This window comes from Phyllobates terribilis, unplaced genomic scaffold (assembly GCF_046119375.1).
Source record: "Phyllobates terribilis strain yellow unplaced genomic scaffold, ASM4611937v1 Scaffold_1__5_contigs__length_1240528914, whole genome shotgun sequence".
NCBI lineage: Eukaryota > Metazoa > Chordata > Amphibia > Anura > Dendrobatidae > Phyllobates > Phyllobates terribilis.
The window spans coordinates 478,013,494-478,040,732 of NW_027362761.1; the positions used below are offsets into that span (position 1 = coordinate 478,013,494).

At 49.6% G+C, this 27,239-nt stretch overlaps 1 protein-coding gene across 1 annotated transcript in view; it reads left to right on the forward strand.

Moving 5' to 3' along the window:
* Positions 1-2,326: 2,326 nt before the first annotated feature.
* Positions 2,327-27,239, forward strand: part of LOC141268638 (avidin-like) — a 30,739-nt gene continuing 5,826 nt past the window's right edge. Inside the window, exon 1 of the mRNA XM_073680345.1 lies at positions 2,327-2,436. Coding sequence (XP_073536446.1) covers positions 2,374-2,436 — 63 coding nt within the window. The 5' untranslated portion in view covers positions 2,327-2,373. The remainder of the gene's footprint in view (positions 2,437-27,239) is intronic.

Sequence of the window (27,239 nt, forward strand, 5' to 3'; positions counted from 1 at the left end):
GAGCTAGATGCAGATAAAAATTATTTTTAATTTGCAACCTGATGGAGGTCAGTATAGATGGACTAATAGAGAAAGTCCCACACACTGCTAGAAGGCCAAATATTTTTTTCAGAGCTAGATGCAGACAAAAAATTATTTTGAATTTGCAGCGTGATGGAGGTCAGTATAGATGGACTAATAGAACAAGTCTCACACACTGCTAGAAGGCCAAATATTTTTTCAGAGCTAGATGCAGAAAAAAATTATATTCAATTTGAAACCTGATGGAGGTCAGTATAGATGGACTAATAGAATGATGCTATGCCCAAAAGATTTTACTTCACTAGGTGCAGTAAAAAAATTGGTATTCTATACACAGGTGGTATATCTTGCAACACAGATAGGCTACTCCACTGACTAACACACTCTGCAATAGGCCAAAAAGGATTAGCTTTGCTAGATTCAGCCAAATGCTGTGAAAAAAACTTGCACAGCACTGACACAGACCTGCCTGGCAAAAACTGATAGGAACTGATGTAACCTAGTCCTGAAAAGGACTGCAATTACAATTAGTCTTTACTCCCACAATCTATCTATTTAAGAGCACAGACCTGCCTGATAAAAGTCGTAGGAAATGCTGTAACCTAGTCCTTAAAAGGACTGCAATCACAACTATTCCCTACTCCCAAGCTATCTGTAGATTTGTGCGAAAATTGGCTTGAAATTAACAAGGTATAGCGCACACAGCAACAGCGGTGCCGTCTAACACGCAGCTGCAGCAGTGAGAAAATGGTGGCGACGGGGAGAATGGCTTGGTCTTATAGGGCAAGGACATGTGACATACACTGCCAATGACACATGCCCTTGCTTGTGTGAAAAAAAGCACTTCGCTCCGTGTGTGCGCTGCTGATAGGCTGACAGATTGCACCTCCCCACTGTAAATGCGGGAAAGAGAAAAAAAAATAGAGATCTTCATTATTCCTGCAGAGATCCATCCCCTGCCCCTCCCCCCACCCCGCTGTACACTCAAACTGCGTATTAACATTAATTTTCATCATTACTGAGAAAAAATCCAGTTATGATTTTGGTGCACGAACAGTTATCGAACATAACCTCGAACAGCCGAATTTTTCTCAAATCATTCGTGTTCGCCGAACGGCTCGAACACCGCCCAAAACAGCTCGAATTTGAGATTGGCGAACAGTTCGAGTAGAACAACGCTCATCTCTACTCCCTATAGCCTTGTAGATTGTAAGCTTGCGAGCCGGACCCTCACTTTTAATGTAACTCTTTAAACTGTCTTACCTTGTATTGAATTTATTGTCTGTATATGCCCCCGCTTGATTGTAAAGTGCTGCGGAATATGTTGGCGGTATATAAATAAAAATTATTATTATTATATTATTAATATCTCCGTTTTGGCAATACAGATTGAGTAAATATAGAAGCACACTCAAACTAGATTGTTTTTAACTTATCCATAAGCACATAGGCAGTCAATGCTTTATGGTGAGCTGCTCTATATGCAAAAGTAGAAGCTCAAGTGTGTTAGCTTCCTGCTTAATAGTATAATTTACAATAAAAATTTGCAACAAGTAAAAATTTCAAACAGAAAAACATGGGCAGGATTTCCCTTGTCAACAAACGTTCTGATGACAACATTTATAAGAAAGCAGTGTGAATGTAATGGTGTCACACACTATAGAAAGACCCAGACGTTGGTGCCCCAGAAAATCATGGTGTCCCACAGTGGGGGTGACGGTTATGTTACTGTTATCGAGGGCGGTTGTCCACTCCGAGCTTCTATTCACATTCAATGAACAGTGTAACACACTGGGCTGTGGACAGCGACCTCATTAGCTGACCCATGTCTATCAATGAGGGGGGTTAATAATCCCCTACCACTTCTAAACCTACCAGAAGTAAGCGTCATTAAGGAGCGAGATGATGAGATTCCGATTCAACCCAGTTTTGTTCTACTGTTTTAAACAACTGAATTTACAAAACTGAGAACTAACCAAACATTACCCCTGAGTAATCTAAGGAAACATAATACTCTTGTATTATAGCTTTGGCTTATAAAACAATGTTAACGCCCTGTTTAGCTTTACAGTAGTGTATTTATATCCCCATATTTACTTTATGGCTTCATCATATAATTAACCATAATCTACAAGATGACTTTCCAAATGGCACATACATTCAGTTTTTGTTTAGCGATTAATTTCTTGACCGTTTCTCAGAAATGTTCCCTAAATTTAATCTCTTACAATAGTTGGGAATTTTGGCGACTTCCTGCCTTTTAGTTTCTGAGCTCAATAAATAGAGTAGCAGGACAGGCTCCAGTATATTGCAGGTAAATATTTTGCTGGATCCTGAAGAAGAGCTACAAGGATGGAGCAGATTTCGGTACTAGTCGGGCTTCTGTCCTGCTTGATGATGTCTACTGCTGTAGAGGTAAGAAAGATTATGCCAGGATTCAACCCTGGGCGCCTTCAAGTATAACAATGAGCGCATCTTGTCTGGTTAGATGCAATGCAAATTTATAGCTACTTAAAGGGATCTTCTCATTCTCCTTAAATAGTCATATTTGCATGAAGCTGACATTTATAAATGTTCTCTGACCATGTTACCAGTATTTATGAGTGAGTGTATTCGTTACTATTCGCACGGATAGTACGGTATTCGGGTTACTCGTTATTCTGCGAGTATTTGTGTACTCGCCTCGCTATATTCGGATGTCCTGCCCTGCAGTTTTGGCGCCTTCTTTGCAGCCACTAAACATGCTGGGCTTCTTAACCAATTACAGTAATGCCGCAGACATCTTGGTTGTGGCATTACTGTGATTGGCTGGCCGCCCAGAGTCATAGGGTCTATTTAATCCTTGCCACCGCCATTTTGTGCACATTGCATCTGGAGCCTGCGTTCTATAAGCATAGGGAGAGATCGTTGAGCTGCTAGGGAGAGTGTTTAGGCCTCTTGATAAAACAAAAGCCCTTTTAACCCCTTTACTCCCCAGGGTGGTTTGCACGTTAATGACCAGGCCAATTTTTACAATTCTGACCACTGTCACTTTATAAGATAAGATATACTTTATTTTATCCCGGAGGAAATTGCGGTATCACAGCAGCAGAACACAGATCTCGAACATGACACATATGATAACATAACATTTGGAATGCTTTAGACATTGCTTTTCAGACATTTGTTAAACACCCCCATAGCTGTTGGAACAAACGATTTCCTGTATTTTTCCTTTTTACACCTTAGTCGTATTAGGCGATTGCTGAATGTGCTCTTCCGTTTCGCAAACAGTTCATAAAGCGGGTGTGTGTTGTTGCCCATTATAGCTCTGCACTTCTTCTTAATCCTATCCTCTACCACCTCTTCAAAAGTCCCAAGCTGTAGGCCCACCGTCGCGCTAGCCTTCTTGATAAGTTTGTTGAGCTTGTTGGCGTCAGCAACACGCACACTGTTACCCAAGCATATTATTGCCGCAAAGGTGGCACTAGCCACAATGGATTGGTAGAACACCTCAAGCATTTTGCCACACACATTAAACGACCTTAACTTCCTTAGGAAGTACAATCTACTTATCCCCTTCTTGTAGACCTTCTCCATGTGGCACTTCTAGTCTAGCTTGCTATCCAGGTAAGCCCCCAAATATTTGAAACTGTCCACCATCTCCACATCCTGACCGTCAATGGTAACAGGTAGGCATACCTTCTTGCACCTTCCATAGCTCATCACCAACTCCCTGGTTTTCTTAACATTTAGTTCTAGATGGTTAGCCTGGCACCATACTACAAAGTCTGCAACCACCCTTCTATATTCCTCTTCATCCTGGTCCTTCCCAATACTGCCAACTATCACAGAGTCATCCGAGTACTTCTGGAGGTGACAACGGTCTGATTTATACTGAAAGTCAGCTGTGTACAATGTAAAGAGGAATGGCGACAGCACTGTTCCCTGCGGGGCTCCGACACTGCTCAGAACACTATCTGATGTAGCCGTCCCCCACCTAACAAACTGTGGCCTATCCGACAGGTAGTCAATTATCCAATTCACAAGTCCCTCATCCACCGCCATTTTAATCAACTTTCCACGCAGTAAGAGTGGCTGTAATGTGTTGAACGCACTAGAGAAATCAAAGAACAAAGCACGCACAGTGGTTCCATCATTGTCCAAAAAGGAATGTACTGTTTGTAGCAGAGACGCTACAGCATCGTCCACCCCCAGTCCCTGCCGGTACGCAAACTGAAGAGCATCAGTATGCGCCATCACCCTCAGACACAAGTGAGCAAGTACTGTTCTCTCCAAGGACTTCATCGCATGCGATGTTAAGGCCACCGGTCTATAGTCCCCCGGGGAAGCCGGGAAGGTAGTCTTGGGAACCGGCACCAGGCAGGAAGTCTTCCATAGCACTGGTACTCTCTTTGATTGTAAGCTCTGGTTAAAGAGATGCTGGAAGACAGTAGACAACTCATTTGCACACACTCTGAGGACACGTGGACTGAGACCGTCAGGCCCTGCTGTTTTGCCAATGGCCAGCTTACTAAACTGGTCCCTCACGTCATTTTTGGAGACCGAGAAATGATCTATTTCTCCCTCTGTTAATTTAGCTAGTTGTTCCCCGGCCTCCTCCCCCTTCCTTGCTGCTACCGCACCTTTATTGCTGAATCTATTGAAGAACTCATGAGGTAATTACTATTGAAGAACTTATGAGGTAATTACTCTGGAACGCTTAAACGGATCCCACTGATTCTGAGACTGTTTTTTCATGACATATTGTACTTCATGACTGTGGTAAAATTTCTTCCAAAACATTTGCGTTTATTTGTGAAAAAAATGGAAATTTGGCGAAAATTAAGAAAATTTCTCAACTTTCAAACTTTGAATTTCCATGCCTTTAAATCAGAGAGATATGTCACACAAAAAAGTTAATAAATAACATTTCCCACATGTCTACTTTGAATCAGCACAATTTTGGAACCAAATTTTTTTTTGATAGGGAGCTATAAGGGTTAAAAATTGACCAGCAATTTCTCATTTTTACAATAAAATTTACAAAACCATTTTTTAGGGACCACATCACATTTGAAGTGACTTTGAGGGGCCTTTATGACAGAAAATACCCAAAGGTGACATCATTCTAAAAACTGCACCTCTCAAAACCACATTCAAGAAGTTTATTAACCCTTCAGGTGCTTTACAGGAATTTTTGGAATGTGGAAGGAAAAAATGAACATTTATTTTTTTCACAAAAATGTTAATTTAGACCCCAATTTTTTATTTTTGGAAGGGTATCATTAAAAAGTGAACCCCAAAATTTATTGTGCAATTCCTCCTGAGCATGCTGATACCCCATATGTGGGGACAAACCACTGTTTGGGCGCACGACAGGGTTCAGAAGGGAAGGAGCGCCATTTGACCTTTTGAATGTAAAATTTGCTTGAATAATTAGCGGACGCCATGTTGCGTTTGGGGAGTCCCTGATGTACCTAAACAGTGGAAACCCCCCACAAGTGACCCCATTTTGGAAACTAGATCCCCCAGAGAACTTATCTAGATGTGTGGTGAGCACCCTGAACCCCCAGGTGCGTCACAAAAGTTTATAACATTGAGCCGTAAAAATACAATTTTCAGAATTTTCCAACAAAAATGTTTTTCAGCCCCCAATTTTGCATTTTCATAAGGATAACAGGAAAAATTGCACCATGCAATTTGTTGTGAAATTTCTCTTGAGTAAGCCGATACCCCATATGTGGGGGGAAAACACTGTTTGGGCGCACGGCAGCATTTGGAAGGGAAGGAGCGCCATTTGACTTTTTGAATGTAAAATTTGCGTGAATAATTATCGGACGCCATGTTGCGTTTGGAGAGCCCCTGATGTACCTAAACAGCGGAAACCCCCTCCAAGGGACTCCATTTTGGAAACTACACCCCTCAAGGATTTTATCAAGGGGTATAGTGAACATTTTGAACCCAGAGGTACAACACAGAATTTGATAACATTAGGTCATCATATTGAGTAAGTTGTCATTAGTCTTGAGTGCAAGTGCTCGCTACTTGAGTTTGCATCGGGTACTCGGGTATGCACCAAGTATCGCGGGTGCACAAGTGACATGCTCGAATCCCCGCCCCGCATGTTTTACGGTTATTAGACACCCAAAAAAACATGCGGGGATCGCTCGTGCACGGAAGGCAATCCTCACAAGGTTTTTTTGGCTGTATAACAGCTGCAAAACATTTGGGGCGGAGACTCGAGCATGTCACTCGAGCACCCGCTATACTCGGTGCCTATCCGAGCACCCGATGCAAACTCAAGTAGCGAGCACTTGCGCTCAACATTAGTCGCCATATCGTTGTCATTTTTTTTTCTTCACTTCTGAAAAAATCCCAACCCCAACACAAGTCTAACCCCAACCCTAATACAACCCAAACCCTAATACAACCCCAGCCCTAACCCAACCCCAACTCTAGTCCAACCCTAGCATAACCCTAACCCTAGCACAACCGTTACCCTAGCACAACCCTAACCCTAGCACAACCCTAACCCTAGCCTAACCCTAGCACAACCCTAATCCTAGCCCAACCATAATCCTAACCCAACCCTAACCTAAGCCTAACCCTAACCCTAGTCCAACCCTAACCCTAGCACAACCCTAACCCTAGCCTAGCCCTAACCCTAGAGTTTATTTTTTACACTGTTCCTCGTGCGGTATAAGTGATTAGACAACTTTATTCTTTGGGTCGGTGCAATAACAGCGATACTAGATACCCTAACCCTAGCACAACCGTTACCCTAGCACAACCCTAACCCTAGCCTAACCCTAGCACAACCCTAATCCTAGCCCAACCCTAACCCTAGCACAACCCTAACCCTAGCCCAACCCTAACCCTAGCCCAACCCTAACCCTAGCACAACCGTTACCCTAGCACAACCCTAACCCTAGCACAACCCTAACCCTAGCCTAACCCTAGCACAACCCTAATCCTAGCCCAACCCTAATCCTAACCCAACTCTAACCTTAGCTTAACCCTAACCCTAGTCCAACCCTAACCCTAGCACAACCCTAACCCTAGTCTAACCCTAACCCTAGAGTTTATTTTTTACACCGCACCCTGCACATAGCACCGGGTGTCAGCTGTGACAATCCGCTGACACCCGGCGGCGATCTCGTCCACACAGCTTGTGTGCGGGCGAAATTGCCAAGGCATATTAATACGTATCTGACCCATAAGGCCCAGGGCACAGATACGTATTAGTACTCCCTGGGCCAGAAAGGGGTTAAAGGCTACCTGCAGTGTATACTAGTTCTGTGTTTAAAGGAGCCGCTCACTAGCTCCATAATACTGACGCGCCACCAGGGCAGTGGGGTACTCGGTGTCCGGGCCTATGGATGCTGGGGGGAAATATGTCACAGTGGCTGGCCCGGTCCGTGGCCCAGGGAGGTCAACAAAAAGGGGATAGTTTATATGGGATTTGTAGTTTGATCGTGACGCCACCTGTGGTTTCTGGTAATTTGTACCAGTGCTGCTGTAGACCTCTGAGGCAGTTGATAGGCAGCTAGGATGGAACAGCTCCCCACAGGTGAAGCGGGCCTCAGAGCAGTGTAGAGTTTGATGGTGGGTGGTAATGCTGGGGCTTGTAGTGCAGTCGGGATGGCGCAGCAGGAGTAACTGACAGAGACAGGGGATTCGCTTCAATACCTTTACTGGTGCGGATGTCAGGTACGGTCCAGGGTACTCGGTAGGAAGGGTGCACTTCAGGACTTCTCCCCAGTGACCGGGTATAGGGCCTCCTGGTCCATGTCTCCCTCTCTCTAAGCTCCTGGCCAGCCTGCAACTGGGCCTAGCTTCTGTGTCGTGTTGCTCTCTTCACCTGTCGCTTGGTAGTAGGACCTTCCGCTGGCAACCACTATCCCTGGGCGCTGGGGCCTTCGTGGTTCCTGGTCCTGTAATGGGTTTAGCTTCAGGTCGGCCAGGGACTTGTAGTCCTCCTGGTATGCTGGGGATCACTACTGGGTATAAAGGGACCCTGTAGGCGCGGACCCGGTGTCCGGTTTGTATACTCGGGGGTGAGCCTATGATGCTCCTCTCCCTCTCAATTCCTCTCTCCTCTTCTCTTTGCCTCCGGCCACACTCGGGGCCCTCAATATAGCAGCAGACGTGCTGCATCTTCACTGGTCTCAGTGGCAGCACACTCTAAACTTCCTGACTGCCTGGCTCCACCCTCCATATATATATATATATATATATATATATATATATTCCTAACGGGCTCCCTCTGGTGGTATGAGGTGGAAGGGTAGAGGTGTTTGTATGTAATGAGGGCCTCTTGTGGAGAAGTCCATCCATGCACCCTTTTGGGTCCTGTGGTACCTGTGAACAGCAGGGTGCCACAATACCACCAAAAAATAGCTCTTTTCAGAGCTGAAGGCACACAACAAAATCAGAGTACAGGGAGGGAGAGATTTTGTATTAGGTAGGGAGTGTATTAGGTAGCGTTCTTCCAGTGTCCATCTCAAAACAGCTCTTGTCAGAGGCAAAGCAATATTTTTCCAGCACACAAAGAAGTAGCATATTGTGCTACCTTTTTTTTTAGCACCTCTCTATTTTCCCTGCTGTTTTAGGGGTCAAAGTCTGGCTTCTGCTGTCTGCATTAGTCCACTTAAAAAGGTGTTTGGTGCCCTACGCAAAGCAGTAGTCCAAACATTTCCTACTGCCTGCTACCAAGCACGCACCAGGCCATTTTAACCACTATTTTGGGGTGTCAGCCTGCCTTCTGTCCATATTAGTCCACTTTTAAAATCAGTGAGTGCCCTGCACAAAGCAGTAGTCCAAACATTTCCTACTGCCTGCTACAAAGCATGCATCAGCCCATTTTAACCACTATTTTGGGGTGTCAGCCTGCCTTCTGTCCATATTAGTCCACTTAAAAAATCATTGAGTGCCCTGCACAAAGCAGAAGTTCAAATATTTCCTACTGCCTGCTACAAAGCACGCACCAGCCCATTTTAACCACTATTTTGGGGTGTCAGCCTGCCTTCGGTCCATATTAGTCCACTTTTAAAATCATCGAGTGCCCTGCACAAACCAGTAGTCCAAATATTTCCTACTGCCTGCTACAAAGCTTGCATCAACCCATTTTAACCACTATTTTGGGGTGTCAGCCTGCCTTTTGTCCATATTTGTCCACTTAAAAAAGCGTTTTGTGCCCTACACAAAGCAGTAGTCCAAACATTTCTTACTGCCTGCTACAAAGCACGCACCAGCCCATTTTAAACACTATTTTGGCTGTCACAGCTAGCTTGGCTTGTGCCATCAACATCTGAAAATCTGTCAACAAAACCCAAAATGCTAAAAAAGCCTGTTGTTAAGGGACGTGGACGTGGTGCTGCCAGTGGTGGGCGAGAAGGCACTCAGTCTGTGTCAGGTCAAAATAAGCTTGATGCATCCGCTATGTTCCTGGAAAAATTAATCGGTCTGGAACGTAAACGTGTGTTGAAGCCAGAAGAGCAAGAGCAGATTCTATCTTGGATAGCAGACAAGGCCTCTACACATTTGTCAAGCAGGAATAAATCTTCCACAACCACAGAATCTACTGTGGATACACAGAAGGCTGGCCCATCCAATCCGGAAGCTGATTCTCCTTCATCACGCCATTATCAGTCACAGGAGACTTATGACCCCAAGCTCCCACTCCGTGGATCTGTTTGGTACATATCCTTTGGTTGGCTGTTGCCTATCACCTTGCAGCATTGAAGAGCGGCAAGAGGAGGTGGCGTGCATTGATGCTCAAGTATTTGAGGACCTATGGCCAGAACAAAGTCACTTGGCGGAAAGTCATTTACTGTCTCCAGAGGTGGAGGCTGATGATGAAGAGACACAGTTGCCATCAGGTCAGCCTACAATGTCAACTGGAAAGGAGCATGAGATGGAAGTCGAGGTGGTCGATGATGAGTCCACTGATCCGACCTGGACCGTTGGCATGCATAGCCATGACAGCAACACAGAGGAAGATGGATATGTAGCACTAACACAGGCACCAAGGGGTCGTGGTTTGCCCACAGTGAGAACTGGGTCAACTGTTCCCAAGAGCACCCCCACTGTGCACCAAGTCAGGGCAAGGGGGCGTTCAACTGCTGTGTGGAATTTTTTTTCTGAAAGTCCTTCAGAGAAAAACATTGTAGTTTGTACCATCTGCCATACCAAGTTGAGCAGAGGCCAGGGCAAAGGCAACCTAAGCACCACCAGTATGCAAAACCACATGACAGCCAAGCACCCCAGTAGGCGGGCGGAACACCAAATCTGCGTCTGCGGGTCAAACCAATGCCATGTCGCCTGGGCTATGTCCTTCTGCTGTTCAGGAAGCAGGCGCTCCTACCTTCTGCCCACAAGCTGCGGTTGCTCACACACAACAAACATCAACCAAATCCACTTCCTTGTCCCAGCAAAGCATCCAATTGTCCATGCCTGAGAGCTTGGAAAGAAAGTGTAAATACCCAGCCATGCACCCACAGGCACAAAAAATAAATTCGCAGCTTGCCAGATTGCTAGCTGTGGAGATGTTGCCGTTTAGGCTTGTGGGAACACAGTCTTTCTGTGATCTCTTGGCTGTGGCTGCCCCACGATACAGTGTTCCCAGCCACCACTATTTTGCCCGGTGTGCCGTCCCTGTGTTACACAAGCATGTGTTAAACAATCTGAACCATGCTCTCACCAACGCCGTAACAAGTTGTTGTGGACAGGGACGATACATTTCTGTCATGGCACACTGGTTGAACCTGGTGGAGGGTGGGACAAAGGCGCAAATGGGAACATCACACATCCTACCCACGCCAAGAATAGCGGGCTCAACTTCAGGGTTTCCGCCTCTTCATATTCCACTTCCTCTCTCCCCTCCTCCTGCTCCTCATCCTCTGCTGAATTAACCGCCCCATCACTGCCAAGCTGCGACCTGTGCAGCAGTGCATCAGCAAAGCGGTAACACGCTCTGCTGAAGATGATCTGTTTAGGTCAGAAAGCACACACTGCAGCAGAGCTGTGGCAAGCTTTAAAACAACAGACCAATCAGTGTCTCTCCCCCTGCACCTCCAATCCGGTCTGGTCGTCTGCGATAATGGGCGTAACCTGGTGACGGTTTTAAAGGTCGGCAAGCTGGTACACGTGGCATGCATGGCTCACGTGCTGAACCTAGTTGTTCAGAAATTTCTGAAAACTTACTGTGACTTGCCGTACCTACTTGAGAAGGTGGGCCGTATTAGCGCCCATTTCCGCCATTCCTCTACCGCTTTTGCTGCTCTTACAGCGCTGCAAAAGTGTTTGAATTTGCCAAGTCACCGACTCATTTGCAACCTGCCCACGCGGTGGTACTCCACCTATCATATGTTGGCGAGGATTAGTGAACAGCAGAGGGCAGTAGCTGAATACCAGCTTTAGCATGTCCATCAGACTGAGAGTCAGCCAGCACACATAACAACTGTCGAGTGGGTGTGGATCGCTGACATTTGTGAGGTTCTTGACAACTTTGAGTACTGCACCAACCTCATGAGCGGTGATCAGGCTATTATCAGCCTAACCATCCCGCTGCTGTGTCTCTTGAAACAATCACAGCATAATCTCAAAGAGGAAGCTTTGAGTTCCCAGTGCCAGATTTCCCAATGGGTGTTACTACCCAGCCCAGCCAATATTCTAAGGTAACAATGGATGATGAGGAGGAAGATGAGGAGGGAGAGAGCTTTTTTTTCTGCACTACTGAGGGGACTCATAATGCTACAGAGGGGACACCCAACCCAAGCTTCATGTCTGACCAGGCTGGAGAGGAGGACGAGGAGGTGGAGGAGGAGGCGACTCAGTGTAAAGAGAGGAGAGGATGGGTACTTTTTCTACTGTTGGGGACACAGAACATTTGCCTTTTTGCAGCTTGGCCCACATGGCGCAGTTCATGTGTAAGTGTCTGTGGCAAGACCCTCGCATGATACACATTTTATCCAACAACCTATACTGTTTGGCCACCTTTCTCCATACACGGTACAAGGAGACATTTCCTTCTCTCCTTTTTTAGTCACCAAAGAGTTTTACAATGGAATCATTCAAGAGAGCCGTTGTAGATCAGTTACTGAAAACATCACCCTCAGACAATGCTGGTGGCAGAGGTACCGGCTCTTTTCAACACCAAGGGATAATGGGGAGAGACCCAAACACCAGCTCCAACAGAGGTGGGGGGAAAATGTGCACAAATTGGGCAATTTTCAATAAACCAGCACAACAGCAAGGGCTATCTGTGCCTGTAGCAATGTCAAGTAGGGATAAGTTGCATAACATTGTCAAGGGGTACTTAAGTGACCAAATGTGGCACCCCTGAGGGTTCAGTCGCCACAGAGATACTGCACCTCACCCCGAGGAGTGGTGTCTCCCTTCTCTCAGGTAAGATGGGAGTGCCGCATGGAAACCCCAAAACACCTGCATCCATCACTACACTGCTCCAGGCCGGCTGGAGGGGCAACATGCAGAGCGCAGCTGCTGAGCCCTGTTCCTGGCTGGAGTGGGGGGAGCCCAAAGGTAGGGGGAACCAATAGTGGGTGTGGGTGGAGGAAGTAGATACAGTAAGCACTTATACAGTAGATATAAAAGGGAAGCCATTAGTGAGGGTCTGGAGTTTTTAGTGAGGGCTGTTCAGGGGAACAGTCCGGGAGCAGAGGCTCAGCAGGAGCTCTGCTCCACACGTTAGGGCCCAGGATAGAGGCCCCGGAGGGGAGCAGGGAGTAGGCTCTGTTCTAAGGAAAGGATCCCAGGGGGTACGGAGCGTGCAGGACGACACCCGTACGCCCCGCTCCTGCCAGGTGTCAGGAGGGATCGGTTGCTTCATTCTAATCTCCAGGGGGTCAGGTTGAACCCGGATCCGACGTACAGGAAGGACTTCAGCATACCTGAGCGGGATTGAGAGTGGGCAGCGTAGGGCAGAGGAGAGAAGGACCAAGTGTAAAGACGGTCAAAGTAGGAACACAAGAAAGTGGGGTTCCGCCAGGCATTCCTAAGCTGCTTGAAGAGGGATTGAACCCCTGTCCGGTGAACGAGGTGTGACGAGGGAGGCCTTCACCTGTAAAGTGCACTTGTGAATTGCCTAAGAACTGTAAGTAAAATCTTGGACGACTGCATCGAACGGCCTCTGACTGTTTCTTCACCGGCGCCATTCTTCCTCCCCGCACTGCAATGCCCAGTGCACCATTCATCTATTGTACACTGCCCTGAGGCCTGCTCCGCCTGTGGGGAGCCGTACCATCTTTAGCTGCCCTGACATCTGCCTCAGAGGACTGTTGCAGCGCTGGTGATCCTCACCAGACACCACAGGTGGCGTCACGAACTCTCTGAACTTTTTACTAATAAGTTTTGTGCTCTGACTGCCCTGGGCCAGCCACCGTGATTCCTCCCAAAGAGTACCCCACGGCCCTGGGGGCGAGTCACATACGTGCGTCATTTCTGACTCTTCAGTTCCCCTTAATTATTGGGTGTCTAAGTTGAACACTTGGCCCGACCTCTCCTTATATGTTTTGGAGGTGCTGGCCTGCCTTGCTGCTAGTGTGGTGTCTGAGAGTGTTTTCAGTTCTGCTCTGGCTATCATCACTGATAGGCGCACATGCCTCTCCATGGAAAATGCAGATAGACTTACTCTGATTAAATTCAACAAGGACTGGATATCTCCACAGTTTGTAATCCCTCCAGATGTCAGCAAGCCAACCTAAATTCACAAAAAATGCAGATTCATACTACTGCTGTTAACGTGACACCCTTCCCATAAAAACCCGTTTCCTTCCTTCGTCAACCATGACTCAGCCCATAGGGCTCATTTTTACAAACCCTATGTGTCTCGCCCAGGGGGAATATATGGGGGGGAGACTCGGTACCCGGGCCTTTACCTTCTTTGCAGGATATCACGGCGGTCAGCTCCCGGGCCCGTCCTCTGGGTCACTCTTTAAAAGGGGGGTTTTAGTGTTTTTAGTTTGTCTCGTGACGCCACTTGTGGTTTCCGGTAATAGTTACCAGTGCTGCTGCAGACCTCCGGGGGTGATGGAATGGCAGCCGGGATGTTTCTGCTCCCCACAGGCGGAGCGGGCCCCCGGGGCAGTGTAAGTGCAGATGGTGGTGATGCTGGGCGTTGTAGTGCAGGCGCGGTGGGGTGATGGAAATAACCAACAGAGACAGTGGAGTGCAGTCATCCGAGTTTACTCACAGTTCTTTTCAGGTTCCTCGGGTACACTGTCCAGGTGTCAGACCCCCACGTCGCGCTGCGTTTGCCAGGTAGGGGGTTCAGCACTCCTTCAGGTGTATCAGAAGCACTTTACGGGACTCCCTGTCTTTATGTTACTTCCTCGGGCGACTTCCCGCGCTGGGTCTCCTCCCTCCTGCCCTGCGCTCCCCACACACAGTCCTGATCGGGTACTCTGAAGTCCCTCTGGGCAACCTGGAGTTACCGGACCTACTTGATGCCCTTCACGGCGACAAGGGTGAGGCTGTGGCAACTGCACCATGGAAGTGCAGAAGCCTCCGGTTTTTCCAGCCGAGACCTGGAGTAACACGGCTGGTCCAGGGACCGGTTCCCTTCCTGCGGCCTGATCCCTCTGACGCCTGGCAGATTCGGGCGTACGGGTGCCGTCCTGCACTCACCATACCCCCTGGGATCCCTTCTGTTACCGGAGCCATCCTCCATGACTCCCCTCGCACTCCTGGGCCTCCATCTTACTAGGCCCCTTTCTGGAGCAGAGCTCCTGAAGAGACTCTGCTCCCCTCCTCTCCTTACTGCTCACTACACTGCACAGCACTGCACTGCCACCCTAAGATGGCTTCCCTTTATATATACCTCCTATAAAAGCACTCCCCTGTTCTGCGTCCTTCACCCACACCCACTACTGGTTCCCCCTCTCTTTGGTTCTCCCCACTACAGCCAGGGACAGGGCTCAGCAGTAACACAGTGCATCTTGCCCTTGCAGCCAGCTTGGAGTAGTGTAGTGTTGAATGCGGGTGTTGGGGTCCCGGGGAGTACTCCATCCTTACCTGAAAGAAGGAGATGCCACACCTCTGGGTGAGGTGCAGTACCTCTGTGGCAACTGAACCCTCAGGGGTGCCACATATGCACATTGTTCAGTGGACAAACTAGGACAGTGTTCCTACTCCAGCCTAACTACTATTTGTGATTGGAGGCCCTTGGGATGGTGGCTTCCTGCGTCAACCATGACTCAGCCCATAGGGCTAATTTTTACAAACCCTATGCACATTGTGCAGTGGACAAAAAAGGACAGTATTCCTACTCCAGCCTAACTACTATTTGTGATGGGAAGCCCTTGGGATAGTGGCTACCTACGTTAACCATGACTCAACCCATAGGGCTAATTTTTACAAAACCTATGCACATTGTGCAGTGGACAAACCAGGACAGTATTCCTACTCCAGCCTAACTACTATTTGTGATTGGAGGCCCTTGGGATGGTGGCTTCCTGCGTCAACCATGACTCAGCCCATAGGGCTAATTTTTACAAACCCTATGCACATTGTGCAGTGGACAAACCAGGATAGTATTCCTACTCCAGCCTAACTACTATTTGTGATTGCCAAAAGGAAGAACCAGGTGATGGTGCTATCTTTGCCACCAAGTGAGATCAAGGTGCAAGAACTTCAGGTTGCTCGTAAGTAAAAAAAAAATAACATTTTTATTAATCACACTAATATAAAACAATAAAACCTATATACACAACGCGTTTCGGCTGTTTACAGCCTTCTTCAGGTGTATGGAAAAAATTAACTTGACCCTTCTTTTGTAGCCTTTTGAGTGAGAGAGGGAGGGGTTACAAAAAGAGAAAGAGGAGGAGTGCTTCACCACTGGAACAAATCAATATAGAATCACTAAATAGAAAAAAGACATTGAATGCTAAAGAATCATTTTGGATTTTTAAATTGCAAAGTTTATCTCCGGATGGTCTGAACGATAAACTAGAACAAGTTTGATCATCATCACAATTACATTTTTATTATGGATCTTTGTTTTATTGTGCATCTCTGATTTTTATTTGTTGTTGTTGTTTCATTGTTTTTTTATTTAATACTTTTTATCACCAAAAGAACAGTTGTGTATTTTTATATTGAAGTGGTACTTTTTAGCTTTCTAGATAATGGGATGTTTCATTTTTTTATCCTAAGGAAAAGAAAAAAAAAAAAGCTGAGAACAATGCAGGATGAAGCACTCCTCCTCTTCCTCTTTTTGTAACCCCTCCCTCTCTCACTCTGGCAAAGGGCTACAAAAGAAGGGTCAAGTTAATTTTTTCCATACACCTGAAGAAGGCTGTAAACAGCCGAAACGCGTTGTGTATATAGGTTTTATTGTTTTATATTAGTGTGATTAATACAATTATTTTTTTTTTTTTTACTTACGAGCCACCTGAAGTTCTTGCACCTTGATCTCACTTGGTGGCAAAGATAGCACCATCACCTGGTTCTTCCTTTTGGCATTCTCTTTGTGGGATACTCCTGTCTCAGGATTCAATCCTTCCTCACCAGGTCGGCCACAGTCCTTTGCAATTTCATCCATACTACAAGCGGGAGTTGTGCCTCTGCTTGCACAACCGCATCAGGTGAGCAATTTCCTATAGATACTCACCCTTTTAATTGATCAAATCTTACTACGCTTAGATAGCGCCACGTTTTTTTTCTCCTTTAGGAAATCTATTATCGTTTACTATTTGTGATGGGAGGCCCTTGGGATGTTGGCTTCCTGCATCAACCATGACTCAGCACATAGTGCTAATTTTTACAAACCCTATGCTCATTGTGCAGTGGACAAACCAGGACAGTATTCCTACTCCATCCTAACTACTATTTGTGATTGGAGGCCCTTGGGATGGTGGCTACCTATGTCAACCATGACTCAGCCTATAGGGCTCATTTTTACAAACCCTATGCACATTGTGCAGTGGACAAATCTGGAATGTACAGTGGTCCTACTAAACTAATATTTGTCATTGGAGGCCCTTGTCACAGGTTGTGCCACATTGCGACTGAGATAGGGGGTACATATTCAATAGAAATGTACTGTCAGTCACCCTATTTGGCAAAAAACATGCCTGGCTTGTGCCACATTGTGACTGAGATAGGGGATACATATTCAATAGAAATTTACACTGACTGTTGATGACTGACTGATGGCCCTCAGAAAACTTCAATTGAGGGCCAAAACTACTACAGTACTCCATCGCAGATAATGTTTGACAAGGGAGGCCCTTGTCATGGCATCTCCCTGCATCTATGACACAGCCCCACAGGAGTAATTTTTGGAAATACAATGCACATTTTGCACTGGACCAAGAAGTACAGTATCAAGAAGTCTTGTCTTGCTATATAATCTGGGGAATATTGACAATCAAAATCTCTGAGCCATTTGGAGAAGCTTCTCCAACCCATCCTGGAGGGGGCACCACATATTCTTTGTCCTTTGACTTGCACAAATGATATATTTGAGCTCGTCATTCAGTTGACTAGTGTAGCTTTATTTTTCCGGTTCACAGAGTTCAGCCACACCTGAGGATCGCAGGCAGCACTCACTCCTACCTTCTAGTACTTCATGTCTCTTGGCCTTTTTCTCTGTAGTCTCTGCCCTTAAATGAGTTAAATAATAGAGTGAGGGCCCTACAATATGAATAAGTGAAGGCACTCTCAAATTTATTGTACACAAGAGGGACCTCCAAAATCTCTAGAGGAGGGCACTTCAAAATGTATGTTACAGGGTATTATGCTCACACCCGGACTGACTGGCGTGAGCGTGATTAGTGATCCCAATGTACCATGAACCGAGGAGTGCCTGGAGGGGCGTAACTAAGTATTAACCCGAGGTCGCACGGCGGCTGAGTCGACTCCGTGAACCAGGGAGGAACCGAGTAGAGGGAGAAGGTGCTACTCCAGGTCAGACCTCGGTCACAGCTGTTGACCCACACCGGGAAATGCAGGAATAGGCAGGTTAGCTGGTATGCAGACAGGTGGGTACTGGCAGGCATGGCTGGTATGACGGCAGGTGGGTACTTAGCAGGCATGGCTGGTATGAAGGCAGGAGGGTATTGGCAGGCGCGGCTGGTATGCAGACAGGCGGGTGCTGACATGCACGGCTGGAATGCAGACAGGCAGATACTGGCAGGTATGAACGCAGGCTGGATAGGGACCAGTACAGACTGGGATACAGGAACAGAGCCGCAGGTGCGGTGGACTAGCAGAGCAAAACTGCAGGAGCGGTGAACAAGCAGAGCGGAGCAAAAACGCAGGAGCGGTGAGCAAGCAGAGTGGAGCAAAACCGCAGGAGCGGTGAACAAGCAGAGCGCAGCAAAACTGCAGGTGCGGAGAACAAGCAGAGCGGAGCAAAACCGCAGGTGCGGAGAACAAGCAGAGCGGAGCAAAACCGCAGGTGCGGTGAACAAGCAGAGCGGAGCAAAACCGCAGGTGCGGTAAACAAGCGGAGCAGAGCGGAACCGCCGGAGCAGTGAACAAGCAGAGGAGAAGAGAACCGCAGGTGCGGTAAACAAGTGGAGCAGAGCAGAACCGCCAGAGCGGTGAACAAGCAGAGCAGAACAGAACCGCAGGTGCGGTAAACAAGCAGGAAGAGCGGAGCCGCCATTGCGATGAACAAGCAGAGCAGAACAGAGCAGAAGGAGAAGGCAGACAGGACAGGGCTCTGTTCACATGGAACAGACTGGAAAATACAGGAAGATGGTTAGAACACAGAAGGTAGATACGGAGGCAGGGAAAGGGGACAAGCAGAACCAGATACACACAAGGTACTTACAATGAAGTAGCGAGTGGACACAAAACTCACAAATAGAAGTACAGAGACAACGAGTTGGAGTTAGGTGCAGGTTCAGACACTGCAGGCAAAGGGAAGGTACGGACATAGAGAGAAACAAGTAACGGGCTAGGACACTGTTCAGACAGGAACTGAACCGGGAACAAGATACAGGAACGAGCCTGGGAACTCGGCCCACAGGGTGGCGGAAACAGACTAGAAGTCAGAAATACAGGTAGCGACCCTGGGTACTCGGCCCCCAGGGTGGCGGAAACAGACTAGAAGTCACAGGTACAGGAAAAGGCTCTGGGTACTCAGCCCCCAGGGTGGCGGAAATACTAGAGTCAAGACAGGACCTGGCACCTCAGTTGCAAAAGACAAACTGAGTGAAAGTGTTGCTCAGGCACCTCCTACTGGTTGGAGGGGGTTTAAGTATCCAGTGACTCACAGCAATAGGCTGGGGACACATTAGGACTGTGCACACAGTAGCTATAAGAAACAAGCAGAAAGCCGCGCCGACACCCTAAGCAATCAGCCAAGAGACATGGACACAGCAGGTACTGGAGCAAAGAGTGCAGCATGGACTGACAGGTAAGATCGCGGTCTTGCATGGTGGGAGGTGGTGCACCATGCAAGCATGCCGCCAAGGATGTTACACAGGGCTTTCACAAAACTCAGCTTTCCTGCCTACTGCAGGCCCTCTGAACATTTGAATTTAGGACCACAGTATCACATGATAGTGGAGAGGAAGGGGGAAGAGGAGGAGGAGGGTCAAGCCCAACGCTACAATGGGCACTGTAACGGGTCTGGGAGGTGGAACCTCTGAGCTATTATACAAAGGGGCAGTCTTTGTAAGGAGGCAGGTGGCTCCCAGGGAAGGCGGGAAGGTAGACACGGCAGGTGACAAGAACAGTCTCAGGGTAGAAGGACAGAACGGACACGGCAAGTGACGGGAACAGTCTCTTGACAGGCGGGTGGTCACGGCAAGTGACAGCAGAGCCTCCAGGTAGGATAGTAGGCAGGTAACAGGTGAGCGCTCCCAGGTGAGCGGGCAAGAGTCTCTGGACAGGCAGGTGATCACAGCAAGTGACGGCTGAGCCTCCAGGTAGGCTAGCAGGCAGGTAGCAGGTGAGCGCTCCCAGGTGAGCGGGCAAGAGTCTCTGGAAAGGCAGGTGGTCACAGCAAGTGGCGGCTAAGCCTCCAGGTAGGCTAGCAGGCGGGAAGCAGGTGAGCGCTCCCAAGTGAGCGGGCAGACTGATCTATAGACAGACTGGCAGGTGCTGGTAGGCAGACTGTCGGACCGCAGGAAAGCAAGCAGATAGACAGGTATCAGGCAGGAATCAAGCAGGAATCTGGCAGGTAACTGGCAGGTATCTGGTAACGGGACCTGAGGGCTGAAGCAGAGTTGAGAGGCTTTGCAACAACATTGCTCGGGCACCTCCATTTTGGAGGAGGTGCCTTATATATGGAGAGATCCTCCGGCCATTGGCCGGGGACTCCTTAGGACGGCACACGCGGCCCCTTTAAGAGAGGGGGAGCACGCGCGTGCGCCCTAAGCACAGTGGCCGGGAAGCAGCACGCACTGCCAGCAGAGCGGGAGGAAGACGCCGGGCACGGAGCGGAGAGGTGAGGGGAACGGCATCCCTGCCTAAAGGGGGGGTACTGTAGCATCGGCGTCCCTGCTTCCTGCTAGGCAGGGACGCCGACGCTGCAGTACCCCCCCCTTTAGGCCCCCCCTTTGTTAGGCCAGAGAGAAACTTATCAAGGATGAGAGGGGCATGGATGTTCTCCCGGGGCTCCCATGTTCTCTCCTCAGGACCAAACCCTTTCCAATCCGCTAGAAAAAAGGTCTTTCCTCTTACCCTTTTGGTGGCTAGAATGTTCTCTACCTCAAACTCGTCTTCAGCGGAAACCGGAGCAGGAGGCGTACCTGTCGACTTGGAAAAAGAGTTAAGTACCACGGGTTTGAGTAGCGATACATGGAAGGAGTTAGGGATCCGCAAGTTGGCCGGGAGTTTCAATTTATAGGCCACCGGGCTGATTTGCTTGATAACTTCCAGTGGGCCGATGAACCGAGGCCCTAACTTGTAAGAAGGAATCTTGAGCCGGACATATTTGGACGAGAGCCAGACTTTATCTCCAGGACGGAATTGCGGTGGATCCAGACGTCTTTTGTCAGCCTGTTTTTTCATCCGCTCGGAAGACTGAAGAAGTGCGGATCTGGTACTCTCCCAAATGGAGGAAAATTCGCTAACAAAAGATTCCGAAGCCGGGTTGTCCACCGAGGTGGAGACGGGCAACGGGATCCGAGGATGCTGACCGTAGACTACAAAAAACGGAGATTTGGAGGAAGATTCGCTCTCGTGATTATTGTAGGAAAATTCGGCCCACGGTAAAAGATCCACCCAGTCGGAATGGTGAGCATTAATAAAGTGCCGGAGGTAACTGGTTAAATTTTGGTTGATCCATTCTACTTGACCGTTGGACTGTGAGTGATAAGCAGAAGAAAAGTCCAAGGTGACTCCCAGCAATTTACACATGGCTCGCCAAAAGCGAGAGGTGAACTGAACCCCTCGGTCGGATACAATGTGGAGAGGAAGACCATGAAGACGGAAAATATGATGTATAAAGTCTTTAGCCAACTCGGATGCAGACGGGAGGCCCAGCAGGGGAACGAAGTGAGCCATCTTAGAAAAGCGGTCAGCGACCACCCAAATGACCGTACAATCGGCAGAGACAGGGAGGTCCGTTATAAAGTCCATAGCTATATGTTGCCACGGGGCAGCAGGTACAGGAAGAGGAAGGAGGCGGCCGGCTGGCAGGTGTCTCGGAACTTTGTTGAGGGCGCAGGACACACAGGCAGAAACAAAATCTATTACGTCCTTGTGCAGGGTAGGCCACCAGTAATGCCGGGTAATAAGCTGGAGGGTCTTCTTCTGACCAGCGTGGCCAGCTAGCTTAGATGAGTGTCCCCAGTGTAGGACCTTCTCACGATCAGATACTGTTACGAACGTCTTTCCGGGTGGAAGACGATTTAGATTCACGAGGGCCACCTGCATTACTCTGGCGGGGTCGATGATGTGCTTAGGCTCCTCCTCAAGATCAGAGACCAAAAAGGATCGGGACAAGGCATCAGCTTTGATGTTTTTGTCTGCCGGGCGAAAATGAAGAATGAAATCAAAGCGGGCGAAGAACAAGGACCACCGGGCTTGGCGCGGGTTAAGTCTCTGGGCGCTCTGGAGGTAAGTCAAGTTCTTGTGGTCCATGTAAATTATTACCGGGTGAAGAGCCCACTCGAGCAGGTAACGCCAATCCTCCAGTGCCAGCCTAATGGCCAATAATTCTCGGTCTCCTATAGAATAATTGCGCTCAGAAGAGGAGAAGAGTTTGGAGAAGAAGCCGCAGGTTACCATTCTTCCGGAAGACGATTTTTGGGTAAGTACCGCTCCGGCTCCGGAGGAGGAAGTGTCAACCTCTAGGAAGAATTGTTTGTTGCCGTCCGGACGATGCAGCACAGAAGCGAAGGAGAAAGCTTGTTTTAAGGAAAGGAAGGCCTCCTCTGCTTCGGGCGGCCATTCTCTGGGATTAGCGCCCTTATGGGTGAGCGCAGAGATAGGGGCAGTCCGGGAAGAGAAGTGCAGAATGAAGAGGCGGTAGTAGTTGGCGAAGCCCAGGAACCGCTGAATAGCCTTCAACCCCTCTGGTCGGGGCCACTTCTGGATGGCAGACAGTTTCTCAGGATCCATTCGTAGGCCGGTCTGAGAGATTATGTAGCCCAGAAACGGAAGCGAGGTCTGCTCAAAGAGGCACTTCTCATATTTAGCGTAGAGGTGGTTCTGCCTGAGCCTGAGCAGGACCTGACGAACGTCCCTCCGGTGAGTGAGAAGGTCCGGAGAGAAGACCAAGATGTCGTCCAGGTACACCACCACGCAGGAGTAGAGAAGGTCATGGAAGATGTCATTGACCAACTCTTGAAAGACGGCGGGAGCGTTACAGAGACCGAAGGGCATTACAAGGTATTCATAGTGGCCGTCACGGGTGTTGAATGCCGTCTTCCATTCATCCCCCTGACGGATACGGACCAGATTATACGCCCCACGGAGGTCCAGTTTGGTGAAGATTCTAGCCCCCCTCAGACGGTCAAATAATTCAGGAATGAGCGGAAGGGGGTATTTATTTTTCACTGTGATCTGGTTAAGGCTGCTATAGTCTATACAGGGACGGAGTGAGCCGTCCTTCTTTATGACGAAGAAGAAGCCTGCTCCCGCCGGGGAGGTAGATTTCCGGATAAATCCCCGGGCCAGTTTCTCCTCAATATATTCAGACATGGACCGGGTCTCAGCAGCGGACAAAGGGTAAATACGCCCATGGGGAGGAGTAGCGCCGGGCATCAGGTCGATTGGGCAGTCGTATAGTCTATGAGGGGGTAATGTCTCTGCTTCTCTTATATTAAAGACGTCCGCAAAAGACCAATAGGGAACCGGTAGGCTGGGTAGATTGGCTGGGGTAGGAGAAGGACGAGCAGGATGAACAGGAACTAAACAAGTCTTATGGCAGTCCTGTCCCCAGCGAAGAACTTCTCCGGTCTGCCAATCAAACACGGGTGCATGTCTCTGGAGCCAAGGTAGGCCTAGCAAGAGGGCGTGAGAGAGTCCAGGCAGAACATGGAAGAAGATGCTCTCAGAGTGCAGCATTCCCACCTGCAGAGTTATGGATTCGGTGATGAGTTGGATGGGATGTGGTAAGAGGCCCCCATCCACGGCGGCGACAGATAAGGGTACAGCCAAAGGTTTGGTGGGAAGGCGGTATTTCTCTACCAGGGACTGAGAAATGAGATTTCCGGCAGCTCCAGAGTCAAGTTGAGCCAGTTCAAAATAGCGGTTCTCCCCGCAGATGATAGAGACCGACAGCATCAGAGATGGAGAGGGTTTACTTTTGTCTAGGGCGATCCTAGACACAGGCGTTTCCCGACCTCTCCGGGCAGGAACGGATCCGGTGCTCCTTACTGCCACAGTAGAAGCAGCTCCCCTCGGCACGGCATAATTCTTGACGGGTCTTGACCATCTTGGTCTGGTCGACCTGCATAGGCTCGGGTGAGTGCGCCTGGGGAGTAACGGAGGAAGTGACAGGTCTCTGGAAGGTAGGGGCAAGGAGTGGAAACCTCCTCTCACGGGTGGCCTCTTTGGTGCGCTCCTGGAACCGGATGTCAATCCGGGTGGCAAGTGTAACTAAGTCGTCGAGAGTGGTAGGAATGTTCGGACCGGCGAGTTCATCTTTAATACGACCGAACAGACCCTCCCAGAAGACGGACACCAGGGCGTCGTTATCCCAGGCAAGCTCCAAAGCAAGGATACGGAACCGTATGGCATATTGGCCCATGGTGAGACTTCCTTGGTGGAGGCGTAGCAGAGATGAGGCGGATGAGGTCTTCCGTCCTGGTTCGTCGAAGACTTTCCGGAAAGCCGTGAGAAAGGCTGGCAGGTTGGACACCAGGGGGTCTCCTCTCTCCCATAGAGGATTTAGCCAAGCCAGCGCCTCCCCCGTGAGATGGGACATGATGAAGGCTACTTTGGCTCGGTCGGTGGAAAACTGGTGTGCCAACAGTTCGAAGTGCAGAGTGCACTGGTTAATGAAGCCCCGTGCCTGACCGGGATCTCCGCCAAAACGAGGCAGGGCGGAGAGGCGGGGACCGGGAAGAGATGCCATGGTATTGATGGGCAGCGACGCTGCCGGGGTAGGAGTCGTGCGACTGGAAGCAGGTCCCGAAGAGGTAGTCAGTGTGTCCAGGCGGGAGTTAACACTACGCAGGTGGCTCAGAATGGACTCCTGTTGGGACCTCTGACGGGACAATTCATGGCATAGGTCCGAGAGCGAGGGAGTTTGGGTGCCATCGGGTTCCATGGCCCGAGCAAACTGTAACGGGTCTGGGAGGTGGAACCTCTGAGCTATTATACAAAGGGGCAGTCTTTGTAAGGAGCCAGGTGGCTCCCAGGGAAGGCGGGAAGGTAGACACGGCAGGTGACAAGAACAATCTCAGGGTAGAAGGACAGAACGGACACGGCAAGTGACGGGAACAGTCTCTTGACAGGCGGGTGGTCACGGCAAGTGACAGCAGAGCCTCCAGGTAGGCTAGCAGGCAGGTAACAGGTGAGCACTCCCAGGTGAGCTGTCACGGGTGTGTCGCCACGAAGATCGTCACGATTACACAGCCTGACTTCTCGCAGCTGAGTTTTTGGTGCTTTGTGTTTTTCGGCAGTGAGGGAGTTAACTCTCTCTCTCTGTGCTAGACAGGTCCAGCCTCGCCCAGCTGCAATCAATGCTGCTGTAGTGGGACTCCTTCAAATGCCTGCCGGTCTGTTAGGGAAGCGTCGGTGAAAGCATTTCATACAGACAAACAGAGCGGATCGTGGTGTTTTGGAGTTCTGAGCTAAGTGTATTTGGTGTGATTTTTCCCTTCCTCGCTTTATCATTTATCTCCTTTCCCGTTGGTGTTCCCTCTGTTGTTGTGAGTAGTTTTTGTATGCAAGGTGGTTTTTGGTTTGTCCCTTGTACTGTCTCGTTCGTCTAAGTACTGAGTGTTGGCATATTATTTCCTGTCCCCTATTGTTGTGATCGGGGTCCTTCTCAGGACTAGATTACTGAGGTGCAGGGATCCTCAGGAGGTAGGGGTTACGCTGGCGGCCTGGACCTCTGTACCTTTAACAGTACCTCCAGGTAGAGGGATTAGTCAGGGCCCCAGCTTAGGGTCAGCTTAGGCCCCTGACCTCCTGTACGCAGAGACAGCGTGACATGAGCGGGCAAGAGTCTCTGGACAGGCAGGTGGTCACAGCAAGTGACGGCTGAGCCTCCAGGTAGGCTAGCAGGCAGGTAGCAGGTGGGCGCTCCCAGGTGAGCGGGCAAGAGTCTCTGGACAGGCAGATGGTCACAGCAAGTGACGGCTAAGCCTCCAGGTAGGCTAGCAGGCGGGTAGCAGGTGAGCGCTCCCAGGTGAGCGGGCAAGAATCTCTGGACAGGCAGGTGGTCACAGCAAGTGACGGCAGAGCCTCCAGGTAGGCTAGCAGGCAGGTAGCAGGTGGGCGCTCCCAGGTGAGCGGGCAAGAGTCTCTGGACAGGCAGGTGGTCACAGCAAGTGACGGCTAAGCCTCCAGGTAGGCTAGCAGACGGGAAGCAGGTGAGCGCTCCCAGGTGAGCGGGTAAGAGTCTCACGGCTGGCTGGCAGGTGGTCACGGCAAGTGACGGCAGAGCCTCCAGGTAGGCTAGCAGGCAGGTAGCAGGTGGGCGCTCCCAGGTGAGCGGGCAGACTGATCCATAGACAGACTGGCAGGTGCTGGTAGGCAGACTGTCGGACCGCAGGAAAGCAAGCAGATAGACAGGTATCAGGCAGGAATCAAGCAGGAATCTGGCAGGTAACTGGCAGGTATCTGGTAACGGGACCTGAGGGCTGAAGCAGAGTTGAGAGGCTTTGCAACAACATTGCTCGGGCACCTCCATTTTGGAGGAGGTGCCTTATATATGGTGAGATCCTCCGGCCATTGGCTGGGGACTCCTTAGGACGGCGCGCGCGGCCCCTTTACAACCCTACAATTTCAGCACAGCTACAGCTAGTGACGCGCCCTGGGCCTATGTGATGCAGCGTTGCGCACGCAGGGACTACCCGGAGCCGGATCTGATAGGGGTAGTAGTCTCGTGGCGGTGACCCGGTCCGTGCCCAGGGAGTCAGACTAAGTGGCGGTATATTAGCAGTAGATGTAGGACGACTATGCCACCCGTTGAATGCAGCTATGGAGCTGCCGCTGCAGGGCAGACCGCTGAGGCCGGTGGTAGGATAGTGCAGCGTAGATGGTATAACCCCCAACGGGAGGGGTATGGTCTCAGGGCAGCAGACGTGGATGATGGGGGTAGCAGGAACCACTCAGAGACGATGCGGTGTAGTTCAGGGTCTTTACTGGTGACAAAGATAGACCCTCCCGGAGTACTGGCTAGCGGTCGGGGCCTGGTCAGTCCTTGAGCAGATGGGATCTCCCCTGGCCAGGCGGAGTTGTAGGCCTCCCAAACTAACGATACTCTTCTGGCTACCTTGCTAGAAGCGAGTATAAGTAGCCCACGTCCCTGAGTGTACCGTGTGGTGCTCACCCGTATGGCCGGTGACTCGGGGCCTTCTAGTAGCTTCCGCTCCACGACGGCGGTGCTGGTCCCATGCGTGTGACCATGCCTTCGGGTTTCTTGGCCAGAGGACCTGAAATCCCCTGCCTGACGGATTCTGCTGCTGGGTAGGAGTTAGTCCCCACAGCCTCGGACTCCGGGTCCGGTAAGAAATCTTCTCAGTCAGGGCGAGCTCTGCAGCTGCCAGCCCCTGACTCTTTGTAACACTGCTCCCACAGAGCTCCTGTTGTTTCTTCCTATGCTGCTTCTCTTCTCTACTTCTGGCATGGCCCAGGAG